At 33.5% G+C, this 13,580-nt stretch overlaps 2 protein-coding genes across 6 annotated transcripts in view; both read left to right on the top strand.

Annotated features, from left to right (window-relative positions):
* RpS24 (ribosomal protein S24) overlaps positions 1 to 13,580 on the top strand; it is an 84,528-nt gene that overhangs the window by 34,245 nt on the left and 36,703 nt on the right. The gene's annotated exons all lie outside the window — the stretch shown is intronic.
* The window catches only part of LOC138122437 (ankyrin-3-like), a 67,257-nt gene continuing 60,233 nt past the window's right edge, over positions 6,557 to 13,580 (top strand). For 3 of the 5 annotated variants that reach the window (XM_069036698.1, XM_069036697.1, XM_069036696.1), the window contains exon 1: positions 6,558 to 6,870. In XM_069036698.1, the coding sequence (XP_068892799.1) occupies positions 6,766 to 6,870 (105 nt within the window). In that variant the 5' untranslated portion in view covers positions 6,558 to 6,765. Of the gene's footprint in view, positions 6,871 to 13,580 lie in introns of all 5 variants that reach the window. The other 2 variants (XM_069036701.1, XM_069036699.1) reach the window with 1 other exon arrangement.

Raw genomic sequence — 13,580 nt, 5'->3', positions numbered from 1 at the left:
TGGTGGCGGAAACAACAGACTGAGAAATGTCACAAATTTGTATTGTCAGTGTCAAATTTCTCAAAGACGTCCGTGATTGCGACAGAAATGCAGCAAATTGGCAATAAGAAAGCTATGCATCGTCGAACTAGAGAAATAATTTGTAATACGTTTGATTATATGAGAATAACTTTTCCTTTTGAAGCACTGACAAAAACTGGTTTCCTTCGAATTTGTTTTTTCAATCTATTTAGCGAAAATTTAAATTTACCTAGACATTCCTTTTTACGGCGTTTATGAGAAATTTGACACTGACAATACATTTTTGTGACATTTCTCAGTCTTTTGTTTTCGCCACCAAATATGAAAATACCTCTATTACAACAGCCCCCCTTAAATTTATTTTTTGTTCGACACTGTCAGAATTTGAGAATTTTCTCCTATGTGAACGGATTTTGATAAATGTCACAACTTGTCAAAACGAAACGTCAAGCTAATTTTGAAGGTTTTAAGCGATTTGGAGCCTTTAAGGGGCTCGTCGAACAAAAAAACGTTGTATTCAACTCGTTCGTGTGTAAATTGGGCCTTTTTTGGCACTCGTGGGCCTTTAAAAAGGCCCAATTTACACACAAACTCGTCAAATAAACTACTATTTTTCTTTATTCTATACAGGGTGTCCCAGAACTGGCTCCCCAGAGAAAACAGGCATGTGCCGACAACAAAAGTGACTCCAAATTGACTAAAATAAATTTTCTGCTAGCTCAAATTACCGAGTTATAAAGTTTTTAATTTCACCAATCCCGGAAGCTCGTCCTCAGGTGTCACTAAAAAAACCCGATCGGTTGCTAAACAACAACAAAAAATCTCTGATATCGCACAAATCAATAAAATGTTTGGGCAACTGGAATTTTGACGTTTACCGATATAAAAATTCGTTAACGTTTATCTGTCATCAACATCAAGACTTGACAATTGCAAAATTCGAAATAAAACAATAAAAATGGCGATTCTAAAAAGAACCATTTATTTAAATAGGTAACAATGTTAAAGCAGATGTTCGAAATGACCACCATTCATTTGTATGCACAATTGTGTTCTACGTAACAAACTTCTTGTAGTAGCGTTACGTTATCATTTCTTCAGTAACTGAAACAAAGCCCCCTGAATTCGAACTCTCAGATCAGCCTCTGAATTTATGGGCCGCCGATAAATGATTCAGATCTGGAGACCTGGCAGGCCAATGATGCGGTCCTCCTCGACCGATCCAGCGCTGTGGATATTGGTTATCCAAAATTTCCCGAACGTTTTTGCTAAAATGTTGGAACCAGTCATTTATGCGATAAGCAAGAGGTACAATTTCAAGTAAATCAGGTAGCTCCCTGCCAATGAACTGAGCATATCTTGCCCCCGTTAATCTTGTGGGGAATTCAAACGGTCCAATCTAGAGCCGGGGATTCGAAATTTTAACAAATGGAAGGATCCACCACGCTTATACTTGCCAAACGATCGCCCAATAGCCCAGTCCACAAATTAACAGAAAACCTATGTTGAAAACCTCTGGGAAATAATTCCCTTGGATTTTCCTCTGCCCAGATATGAAGGTTGTGATAATTGGAACAACCTTACCGGCAAAATAGCGACTCATCAGAAAACAGTATCCGTGACAAGAAGTGTGGAGCATCGTTTTGGTTTATTAACAATAGATAAAACTCTCGCCTAATTGGATAATCCTCTGGGAGAAGATGTTGTACTCCTGTATAGTGGTATGGATGCCTCCTATTATTATCAGCTGGAACTCTCTGCACCGAACTCTTGGATAAACCCATTTCACGAGAAACTGTTCGAATACTCCGGGTGCCGTCTTCCTCAAAGACATTCAATACGGCTTCCTCGTGTTCGACAGTCCTTACATTTCTTGGAGCACCCCCAACTTCTTCTTCGAACTGGCTGCATCTGACCCGTTTCTCGACCTCGAGCGATTAATTTCAGGATTGTTTCATGATCCGGATGACTTTGTATTTGTGGAAATTGTTCACGGTACAACCTTACTGCTTCATGTGCATTGTTCCCACATCGCGCAAAAGTAAGAATCATATCTACGTACTCAGAGGAAGAATACATGTTAAATGATACACTTGAATTAAATATCGCAGCGAAATTGTATAACAAATGTCAAACTGACGTAAACAATCACTCTAATAAATGTAGTGGACCAAATCTAATGGACAGAATTATAGAGGTTTACGGATAAAAAGGAAACCTAGGCAACGCAAAATTGCGATTATTCCACCTTAATGATGCTCAATTCTAAATGGTCAACTTCAGAATGTCTTTTCTCGGTTATGATTTGAGATAGGACTTTTTTTCTTCAAAATACACGTTAATATATTCGCCCTAAGGCTCCCTTTTTTCTCTGGGGAGCCAGTTCTGGGACATCCTGTATTCTTAATGCCGGAATTTTCCAGGCAATAGTTATGTTTGAATTTTGATAGGGGCTTCGTTAAAAAATCGGCGAGCATATCACTCGTTTGTATGTATTTAATTTATATTTCTTTTCTTTGCAATATTTCTCGTATAAAATGATGCCTGATATCTATTGGGCGATTCAAAATGATTGTGGCCGAGTATGGCAACTATGTACGAAAATTTATGTGGCAACTGTGTGGGTGGAGTAGAGTTAGCATTTGTATGACATTTCATAAGCGTGCATTTGATTTTTTAATACCATTGCACATTGATTTGACAATTGTCAAAATTGCGCGCCTATGAACTGTCAAAGAAATGTCAACTCTACCCTACCCACACAGTTGCCAGATAAATTTTCGTACATAGCTGTCATACTTGGCCACAATCATTTTGAATCACTCAATATGTGCTTGGTTCTGGAATGTTGAATTGGGTTTTGTGCGAGGCTCCTTGCACCTTGATTATCGTTCATTATTTGAATTTGTTTATCTATGTCCAACACCTCCTTTAAAAAATCGTCGTAAATAGATGGCTTCTTTTGTTGCATCGGATAAAGCCATATATTCTGCTTCTGTACTCGAGAGTGCTACTGTTTGTTGCTTTCTTGCTTCCCAGCTGACAGAACAATTTGCAAAAATAAAAATACAGAGTCTATTAGAACTGGCGCACCAAAATAATACGGTGAAATCATCATCTTCGGGGAACAATGGGAAAAATATTTAAAAAAATCCATCCTCATTGGATTTTAAAATAAAAGTCATTAAAAACGCTTAATGTTTGCTTCTTCAGAATATTTTGATAAGTATGCTTGTCTTATGTGGACAGTGTTATGAGAGTGCCACAGTTGTTGCTCAGGAGTACGCAGTTCGTTTTCCCAATAGGAAACATCCTAGCAGAAATACTGTAACCTGAAAAATACTATAACCTAAAAACGTCCGTCATTGCACAAACAATGCGGATACCCAACACTGCATATGCATAATTTGAAATGCATCCATAGTTACAAATAAAGCAGGAAAACTAATTTATAGGTATATAACTTAACTACCTAACATCAACAACAGGATTGGTCAGTTTAAATTGCTTCTTTCCTAATCACTATTTAAGAAAGATTTTTTTGAACATTTTTCCTATTATTCCCAGAAGATGATGAATTCACCGTATTATTTTGGTCCGCCAGTTCTGATAGATCCTGTATATGATCCACGAAGGCGATGAAAATGTATAACTGGTTGCGTTTCAATGTTTGTAAGGCCCATTATTACTCGTGAATAACCCTGTACAGTATAAGTCAATTGTGGGTTATTTCTGAAATAGTCTTTGATGCAACCAAAACTACTAATTCATTGTTCTGAGAATTGTCAACCTTGTCTTGACAGTTTTGCTAAAACTTGGTTATGAACGATTGTGACTCAAACAATGAGAAAATGGACATGTTTCTCATGTATGGGGTACCTACGTCGTAAAAATGCCATGGTCGTTGCCGACCTGTATTTACAGAGGTATCCAAATCGCTGACATATTTTTATTTTTTACAACAGGGTTGATGTGTGTTTACTCCAAAATTTTCTTTTTACGTCGTCATTTTGCTGATTAAATTTCCTGCATTGTCATTTTGACATTTGTAGTCAAAAACGCAATTTTGATTCAATTTATTATTTAAATTATCATCAAAGTATCAAGTGGTAAGTGGAATTAGTATTTTTGGTTGCATCTAAGAAAATTTCAGAAATAAGCCACAATTGACTCATACTGTATACAGGATGCCTCAGTTAAGACTTTCAAGACTAATATCTCGGTTATTTGCCAACGGATTTTTATGAAATTTAAAATACTGATATTTTAGACCAAGATTCAATTAGTAATAATAAAATTACCTCAAGTTAAGAAATGTAATTTTAAGCGCAATTATTATAAGATTGTTAAACATTAAAAAATAGGTGTCTACATAAAGAATTAACTAAATCACTTGTCTGATTCAACGAAAAGATTAAATTTTGTTGTTAAAAATTTAATCTAAATTTTGAAGGCATTTGAGCAGTAACCTTTTGAAACAATTGATGAAAAGTTGCCGAGCAACATTTTGTACAATGGCCGGCAGTAAAAACTAGCCATCACTTTTCTGTCACGTCAAAATCCAAATGTGTAATTAATGCTTTAATGACACTGACATTTAAATGAGGGCTAACTTTTTTTGCCGGCCACTGTACATCCCTTAAAATCTATCAAAAGTGGGCGCACTTTATTAGAAAAGTCAAATTGTGTTAATTTATTGAAAATACTCAAAAAATAGACTACAATGGCATAAATTTCAATATTGTTGAAAAAGGAAACAATTTTTGTCAATGGAGAGTGTCGTTCAGCCATTCCATTATGACGGACGGGACAAATCGGAAACATTTATTCAAAAATTCTTTTTTTTTTAAATCAATTAGAACAAGATTTGACAATACTGTTCAATGTGATCCAATGATTCATTTTATTGCTAACTTTTATCGTCTTTATTGTTTACTTGTTTTTTTTTTTTAATTGCAAAGTAGAATGACGGACGGGACATGAATATAATGTTAAAATAAATTCTAAGTGTATTATCTACAAAATATGCGAATTTATTAATAAAGCAAGTAGAATTGATATTACACTGATGTAATTTTTAAATCAATGAAATGTAACAGTCACGTTTAAGAAATGGTGAATGAATAAGTGATTATTGATTTTTTTAAATCATGATGGACGGGACAATAATTACTTTCAATTTTAATAGACTTTATTTTACCAACCATTACAATAAACAAGTACTTTTAAATACAAAACGAACAAAAATAACATTTTATAAACAAAGTTCAAAATTCAAAAATCGTAATAAGAAAACTTTCTGTTTATGAGTAGGTACTTGTCGGTAAAGCGTTTTTAACTTTTTTGAAGGCTTTACTCAATGTTTGAGGACATTTCCACGCACACAACTGAGAACCTGATAATTTCAACTTTTCCTCCTGCTTTCTTCAACTTTTTCCTGAATCTTCTTTTACGAGCCCTCTCAAATATTCTTTTCTTGTTCGATAAAACAGCATTACTCTTCAATGAAACTCTTTCTCCTGCTCTTTCTACTCATTATTAACAAATCAATTTTAAAAAATAGCTAAATTCATTTTTTGTTGAAACGGTTTCATTTATCGTGGAATGGCTCCGTAATAACTTCAATGACACAGTTAGTTTTCTCGTGGAACAACATCCGAATGTAGACTTTACAAAATTTAAGGTTAAGAGAGTCCTCAATTTATTTGAAGAGACAGGAAGCGTACGTGAACTAAATTACCTTGCTAAAATATCCCGATCGTGTTTTAGTCCTTTATGGAACAATTAAAGCATCCAGTATAATAAATTACATCCAAATGTTGTCTTTAACTTTGAAAGTGTTTGTAAGGTTAGCAAGATAAACGTCAAATATGTCACCTGCGCTTCTGTGAAAAGGGATGACCAAAATTCTGCAAAACTGCCCGTTTGTTTCATACGCGTCTACGTTTTTGCATTTGCAGCCACGTTTAACACAGTTTTTTGCTTTTTTCTTGCAAACCAGATGTCTTTCAAGGACGAGTTTTTCCCTACAGCATTTTTTATTGATGATCAATTTTTTATGTAAATCTTAATTGATTCAACATTTTAAAAAGGCATGTAAAAATTACGTTTTTAAGACTTGGGTGATTGCATTAACGGGATTTTATTCTTCACCGTCTAAAATATCTGCATTTTAAATTTCACAAAAATCCGCTGGAAAATAACTGAGTTATTAGGCTCGAAAGTCTTAATTGAGACACGCTGTATATGCATGAAAAACGTATTGCTGGCTGTATTTTGTTAGGGTCGGAAAGTTATGTGAATCAGTGGGTATACTTTCGTATTATGTTCTGTTTCAAACTTATTTATTTAAAAAATGAAACGTGAAAATATACCTTTCAAAAATGTTGAGAATCACTCATAATCTACGCGTGCGCTGAAGTGTACTGTACTATCAAGTGATCATAGACGAACTCCAAACAGCCACAATTGTAAATACGCAACAGAGATAGTGCATGTCGCGCATGTCATTTATAACTTCAATGCGTGGAAGGGAACAGTGGTAAAAAAAAATCATATCAAAGTTGTTGTTCGAAGCGTTAGTATCGGTGTTGGGTTGTTGGGTATATTCAAAGTAAAAGGTTCTCTTATCGAAACAACAACAAATAATTGTGATAGAAGTCAGTTCGAATATGGTTTAAGTGTTCTGTGAGTGCTGTTTCACAATAATTCTGCAGTGACATAGTCAAGGTGTTATAATTCACAATGGCTTTGGGCAACGGGAACACTCCAAATGGGGGTGTTACCCAGGAAAAGGCCCCTGTTGTCAATGGGACCAACATGGAAACATTGCCCAGAGCTGGAAAACAGGTAATTTCCGACAGATGTAGCGAAAGAACCGCAGCAGTTCGCTAGCTTGCATTTTCTGCTGTTAAGTAGTGATGAATGCTTTAATTGCTGCCATAAATGGAACATTACGTAAACTTCATATATGAAGTTTTTTTTGTTTGGAACGGGAAATTTTATGTTACATTAACAAAACAAGACGTTTAAATGGTGGTAGAAATGATCAACAGTACGCTAATTATAATAGTGGATGATGCCGTGTTTCGTGTGTTTGTAAACGCGTCATTTAAATAACATTAAAGTTAACATCTTCCATAAAAATCCTTCAGATCTCTGACAAATAGATATTGCTTATGTTTATATCTAATTAAATTAACGATCAACGTAAATATACAGTTCGCCCATTTTCAAACGGCCAAGGTCATGTACATATATCAATTATATCATGAGTACCACAAATTACTTCAAACATTCAGATACCACAAAATTTTTAAGTTTTTATTTGATGCACCGGCAGATAAGTAAAAATTTTATTACATATCTTGCAATAAGACAATACCAAAAACGAATATTATAACTTATTTATTAGATACTAGAGACTATGTGACACATTTGTTTATAATTAAACTTAAAGTTATGTAAATAGACATAGAGATGGCAGTTAACTGCATAGTATGTATTAGTCATTTTAAATTATTTAATACTTAATAATAATTAATAATTGATTCAAATGCATTTATAAGTAATAAAAAACGAGATTTTTACGTAAGTTAATAAAGCTCACGAGTTATTGATAACAAAAAACATCTGAGTTCCTGATGTTACGATATCGAACGTGAATTGTAAAACTAGGTATGTGCTTATTCGAATAACGAAATTGTAGCATTAATAGAGATTATATTATTCTTTCAGTTTAATTAATAGTTTTATCTACTTTGAGTTACAAATAGGTTCATTATTATACCGAAAACAGTTTAATAATGAAGCATAATTATTATTAAACTGTTTTTGGTAACTTTTAGCATTTGTTATATTGGTAACATCAGTCGTTTGACGTCAGGCGTCAAGGTAACGAATGAAGCTACGCGGTAAATTTAGTAAATATGTATAACCTTACATTTTTGTGAAAAATGTCTATTACCAACCCACGCGAAAGTCCCTAGTCTAATATGAAAGCTTGAGCAGCCGAAATTTCTGGGATTAGTAAAGTAAAGTAGATAAAATATATATGTATTATACTTGTTTAATAAGACGTATTATCACATTCGTTCCATTAAAGCACTTCTCGCTACGTTCGTCGTGCTTTAAACACTACACACTCATGTGATAATAAAGCGTCTTATTAAACTCGTATTATTTGGCGTTACCAACATATTACGGTGCAGTTTTGCTTTAATTTACAGTCGGCGTAAGTTAAATAAGTAATGTCATTGGTTAAACTGTCTTTGGGAGATAGATATTTGGTTCAGATCTGTTCTGTTTTTTTAGGGGGAGGTCAAAACTGAGGTCTCTTTCAAAAATGTGTACATTTGATTTCAAAAAAATTGCGCGCATCTAATATTTCCCCATGTAATGTTAGCTTTGATTCCATGGTTACATTAACATTAAAGTGACAAAAGCCCGAATCATCACTATACTACTAGGAAGGTAGCGTATGAAATTCATGTTGCCTGGAAACAGTTTATAGCGGGCCATTTACACGAGGAAAATTTTACAAAAATCCCTCTCAGCACTTGTACAGATGCGGAAATAAAGTTTCGGGCAGTATTGTCAATGTTATAACAAACTCTAAAACAACTTTTACATTAATAACCTCACTTTTTTACTCTTGTCATGTTTTTGTCTTTTGTCATTTGCATTCAAAAAATTGTGATTTGTGGCATAATAACGGGTAGGCAACATTTCAAAGCGATTATTTAATTACACTCAGTGCAATGAACTCAAAATTCAAAAAATGTCAGCGTGACCGACACAGAGAAGTTTAATTTTTGAATGTCAGTCACCAATCATCATAAGTCATGACACTAAAAGGTGGTTTACAAAGATTTTGTTGAAGTGACAGAAAAATACTGCCCGAAATTTTAATTCCGCAACTGTACGCTATTTTTTTTTAAATCAAGTGTATGTGCCAACTGCTTTGGAAATTATTAATCAAATGCAAAATTAAGGTGAAGATCTCAGCGTATATGCCACTGTCAAAAATGTGTGAAATTAGCGGCCTCAAAAATGTTAACGACAAGAAGTGTCTTTCTTGCTAGTTATTTTTAAAATAATTAGTGTGATCCCGTCTTAACAGTATTCAAAAGCAAAATGTCTAATACAATATGTACTTTATGTTCCGGGTATTCAGTATTATTAAAATATGTGGTTTGCAATTTGATTTCGTAAAATGTATGTGAATGTTATTTATATACAGGGTCATTATAAATGATTGTCCCATCGCAGTAAACATTGGTGACGTAGTTGAACGTGCCGCAAGCCTCATAACACGAGTGAAACTAGTATCACCAATAGGTGGCGCTCCTGCGAGGCTGCGGCACATCCGAAATTTGTTACAAGGTCGCTAAAAAGTATGAATACAGCTAAATATTTTCAGAACGGTTTAGCAGAGTTCGTTGAAATTTGGCATACAGTTAGAAGTATTTAAATTCTATCATCGGAGATTTTTTTCAATTTTTTAACACCATTTATTTTGAAGATGCAAGGCTAACATAATTTTTTTAAATCGCAGTATTGCTAACCAAAGAGGAAATGCTGCTAGTGTTTTGGGAACTGTGGCCAAAAGCTCAGGACTTGAAGTTTTTTATTTGTTTAAAATTTAGTTTACATATCATATAAATATTATACATTTTTACTAATAAACTACTTTAAAGTTCTCCCAGAGCTGCAGCGGTTTTATGGCAGGGTACCATTGTATAAACGTTAACAACACCGACAATAGGTTTAAACCGCAAGTACAACCCCTAATCGTAAATTCGTCCAAGTACTACCCTGTAAACTGACAGGTATAGAACGAAAATGATGATTGACAGGGGTCTGTTTATGTCGCGTATCGGCATCTCAACAGGCGTAATAATTACTATTGCCCTGCCATAAAACCGCTGCAGCTCTGGGAGAACTATAATATGTATGTATTTCTAACTGTATGCCAAATTTCAACGAGCTCTGCTAAACCGTTCTGAAAATATTTAGCTGTATCCATACTTTTTAGCGATCCTCTAGATTCTAGAACTAGATCAGTGTGTGAGACAGTAATCACAGGTAACCTTGAGAGATGACATCGAGGTAAGTTGAGTCAGACGGCTCGGACGTACACATGAATTGTTTTATTTATGTTTTGTTCGACACTGTCAGAACTTGAGAATTTTCTCGTGTGTGAACGGAAGAATAAACCGGCCCTTAAACAGCTGATCTGTGATTCGTAACCTGTATGGTGCGTTCACAATCGACTCTTCAACGCCTACTATGAGGTGAAATTAAAAAAAAAAACGATATTAGGTATACTTCGTCCAGCGAGAGATTGGAAGATTTTAAATTGTAGGCTTGTAACCCAACACTAAAAAATGCACCAGAATACCTTAATTAGAGCATAATTTCAGGGCAAAAATGTTACTGCTTGACGGATATAAGCATTTAAAATTTTACGCTAAGTACACTGGCTGTGCAGAAAAATCGCGTACACCTATTTTTCGCTGTTAAGTCAGTCTAGATTGGTTTTGACGTTTAATTTGTCAGTGTCAAGCAACTGTTACATTTTCCTAATAACAAATACATACATAAAATAGTGACAATCTCACTGACAGTTTATAACCTATTTACAAATATAATGTCAAAATCCACATTTACAAAGCACAAAATACTGGAAAATTTGATTGCTTGATTTTTGAAGTGTACGCGATTTTTCTGCACAGCAGTGTACTATTGCGATCAAAAAATTTTGGACACTAATGTCATCGTGCTGTCCTACATTCTAAAACGACCCTTATGTATTAATAACCTCAATTTTGATTGTGTCAATTTTGAAAATGTGAATGTCAGATTTACCGAGAAAATATTCAAAAAGTTGTAAAAATCAGACAAATGGAATAGAACGAGGTTTTAATTAATAAAAAATATAAAACAAATACCCAAATGTACTCGCATATTAAAAAAATTATATTTTAAACCGGTGTCAAATTGACAACAATTTCATCTTTCATGTGACAGTTTCAATAAAGCATGATTTAGAGTAATTTTTTTAATGTGACAGAAGTTTGATGTCCAAAACTTTATGATCGTAATAGTACCTACTACGTAGAAATTAGTGATTTTTATGTCAACCAATCTTTCGCTGGACAAACTATACTAAGATTTTTTTTTATTACAATAGAAATTTGTCTTATTTTGATAGCACCCCAGTAGGCGGTCCTTTGCTATTGTTCCAAAGAAAATAAATATTTGTATTAGTTTTAAAATAAAAAATATGCGATTTTGAGCAATAGTAGATTACATACCGAGGTGGGAAGTGTTTCATTCCTGTCGAGAGCTAAGATAGTTTACCAAGGCGTAGCCGAGGTGAACTAATGCTCGAGACAGGAGTGAAACACATTACCACCGAGGTTTGTATACTATTTTATTCGGAATCATTACATTTTTAGCAAATAAACAATTAATTTGATGCAGTTTCATTTCTACTATTTTTCGACTTTCAGTAAGTACGCCACTGGAAAAACCTTACAATAGGGCGGAAAGTGGCCTATTACTGACCAAGAGAGGGAAGTAAATATAAAAAGGAATGGTTAACTTTCCGCCCTCGTATAAGGTTACGAAATATGCATATTACAATACGATTCCGAATAAAATTGTTTTTCTAACTTGGCAAAATATTTATAAGGATTTATTAATTATTTATGTTTCATCTTTTATTTATCAACCATCAACGAATTTCACTGGTTTCTTGAAATTAACAAAAGTCCAATCAAAAATCAACCGATTTAAAAAATATAATTATTAATTATAATTACATGTGTACTTTTTTTTTAAATTTGGTGTTTTACAATCCCAATGTAAAAAACTGTTGGAAGAATTGTTAAATTCTAATATTTTATAATATAAATAAGCTTCAGGCCTTTACCTTTAACTAATATAATATGTAGTAACATCATAATATGAATTTCCCTTGCTAAACATGAAATTTTGCCGTAAATGGAGCATTGTGAAGTTTTACTGTAATTTATTGGTGCAATAAAAACCCGTATATTTTTGATCATTTTAATGTCAAAAAATATAAAAAATTGAGAATTCACTTTGATAAGTGTTAATAGAGTGAAACGGTACTTCATTGCCAATACTTTTACGAATTCACTTGTTTGATGGCGATACAGTCTGATGCGTCCATGGACTACAAATTTTTATACTTAATCATTAACATTTTTTGCTTTTACCTGTTTGTTGTAGATGTGTTCGTAAGGTTTTTGTAAACAATTAAAATGTGGGTATCTATCTCAAGAAACATTTAATGCTCTTGTTGATTTAACAGTAGTATACATACAGGGTGTAGAATGGATTTTGGTAGTATCGACTAGCAAAAAAAAAAACTGGTACAGTATGTTACTATAGATACTTCCAAAACTCACATTTTTGATTGAGTTTAGGAAGTGTCTAAAGCAATAGCATGTACCAGTTTTTTTGCTAGTCGATAGTACATAGGCACTTTACGTGTAATAGTGAAAATCCTCTGATATTGGCTCCCCTAATTATTTTCCAACAAAACCTTCAACGCAAAAGTTGTAGAGTAAACAAAATTTTTTACCTAAATCCTTTTCTAATTATTTTAGATAAGAAAAATTAAATATTAAAAATCTACCGATAAAATAGTAATAGCTCCCGACAACAAGGAAGTTCATTTTTTTACAAACGTAACGAGTTTGTTGACTCCTCAGAGAATGAACTCTTTTAACAAAGAAGAAAAAGTTAACTTCGTAAAATGGTATTACTCCGGATTGTCTTTTAGAGACATGCAAGCAACATTTCCTGTATTCTATCCGGAGTGACCAATTCCAAGTTTAAGGATGAACTGGAGTAACATTGAAAAATGGCGAAAATTGCTCAAAATTGGTACAATAGTCTTTCTATCCATGCTAAAGTACTGTGCCAAATTTAAAAAAAATTGATGAAGGAATTTTAAAGTTATTACCTATTAAAGTTTCGGGATATTTTACACGCGTTCTAATGAGAAATCGATTAATGCTCGTATATAAATTTTTCACACATAACGTATCGATATCGTAGAATTTTCTAATGAATTTACAAAAAAAAGTTGGTCGAGGATTTTCCATGTAATCGCTAATTATATGTGAAAAAACACGGTTTTTGAGGTTATGTACCTGTTTTAATTTCAATAAAAAGTGAACAAAATGCATATAATTGACGTCAGTATGCAACATTACACTCACATCGCACGTTTTACTGCAGTTACGTTAAGAACTTTAACAGAAATCAATGAAAATTGAAATTCAGTGTGCTTTTGTTTACTTTCACGTACAGTCTTAGTCAAAAGATTGTAAAATTACATGTACTAATAAGTAATTATAATTAATAAGTAATTAATTTAGATAACACATTGGTAGTTGAAATTCAAAAAGGTATATTATTATACTCATGTCACATCATGAGGAAGTTCCTTAACATTGACACAGAACATAATACACAACAAAGTCAAAATGCGGAGGCGAGACGCCGGTAATTATGTTGAT

The sequence above is a fragment of the Tenebrio molitor genome, chromosome 1 (genome assembly GCF_963966145.1).
Source record: "Tenebrio molitor chromosome 1, icTenMoli1.1, whole genome shotgun sequence".
Classification (NCBI taxonomy): Eukaryota; Metazoa; Arthropoda; class Insecta; order Coleoptera; family Tenebrionidae; genus Tenebrio; species Tenebrio molitor.
The sequence above is the reverse complement of the archived record's forward strand: the minus strand, read 5'-3'. Positions and strand labels throughout refer to the sequence as shown.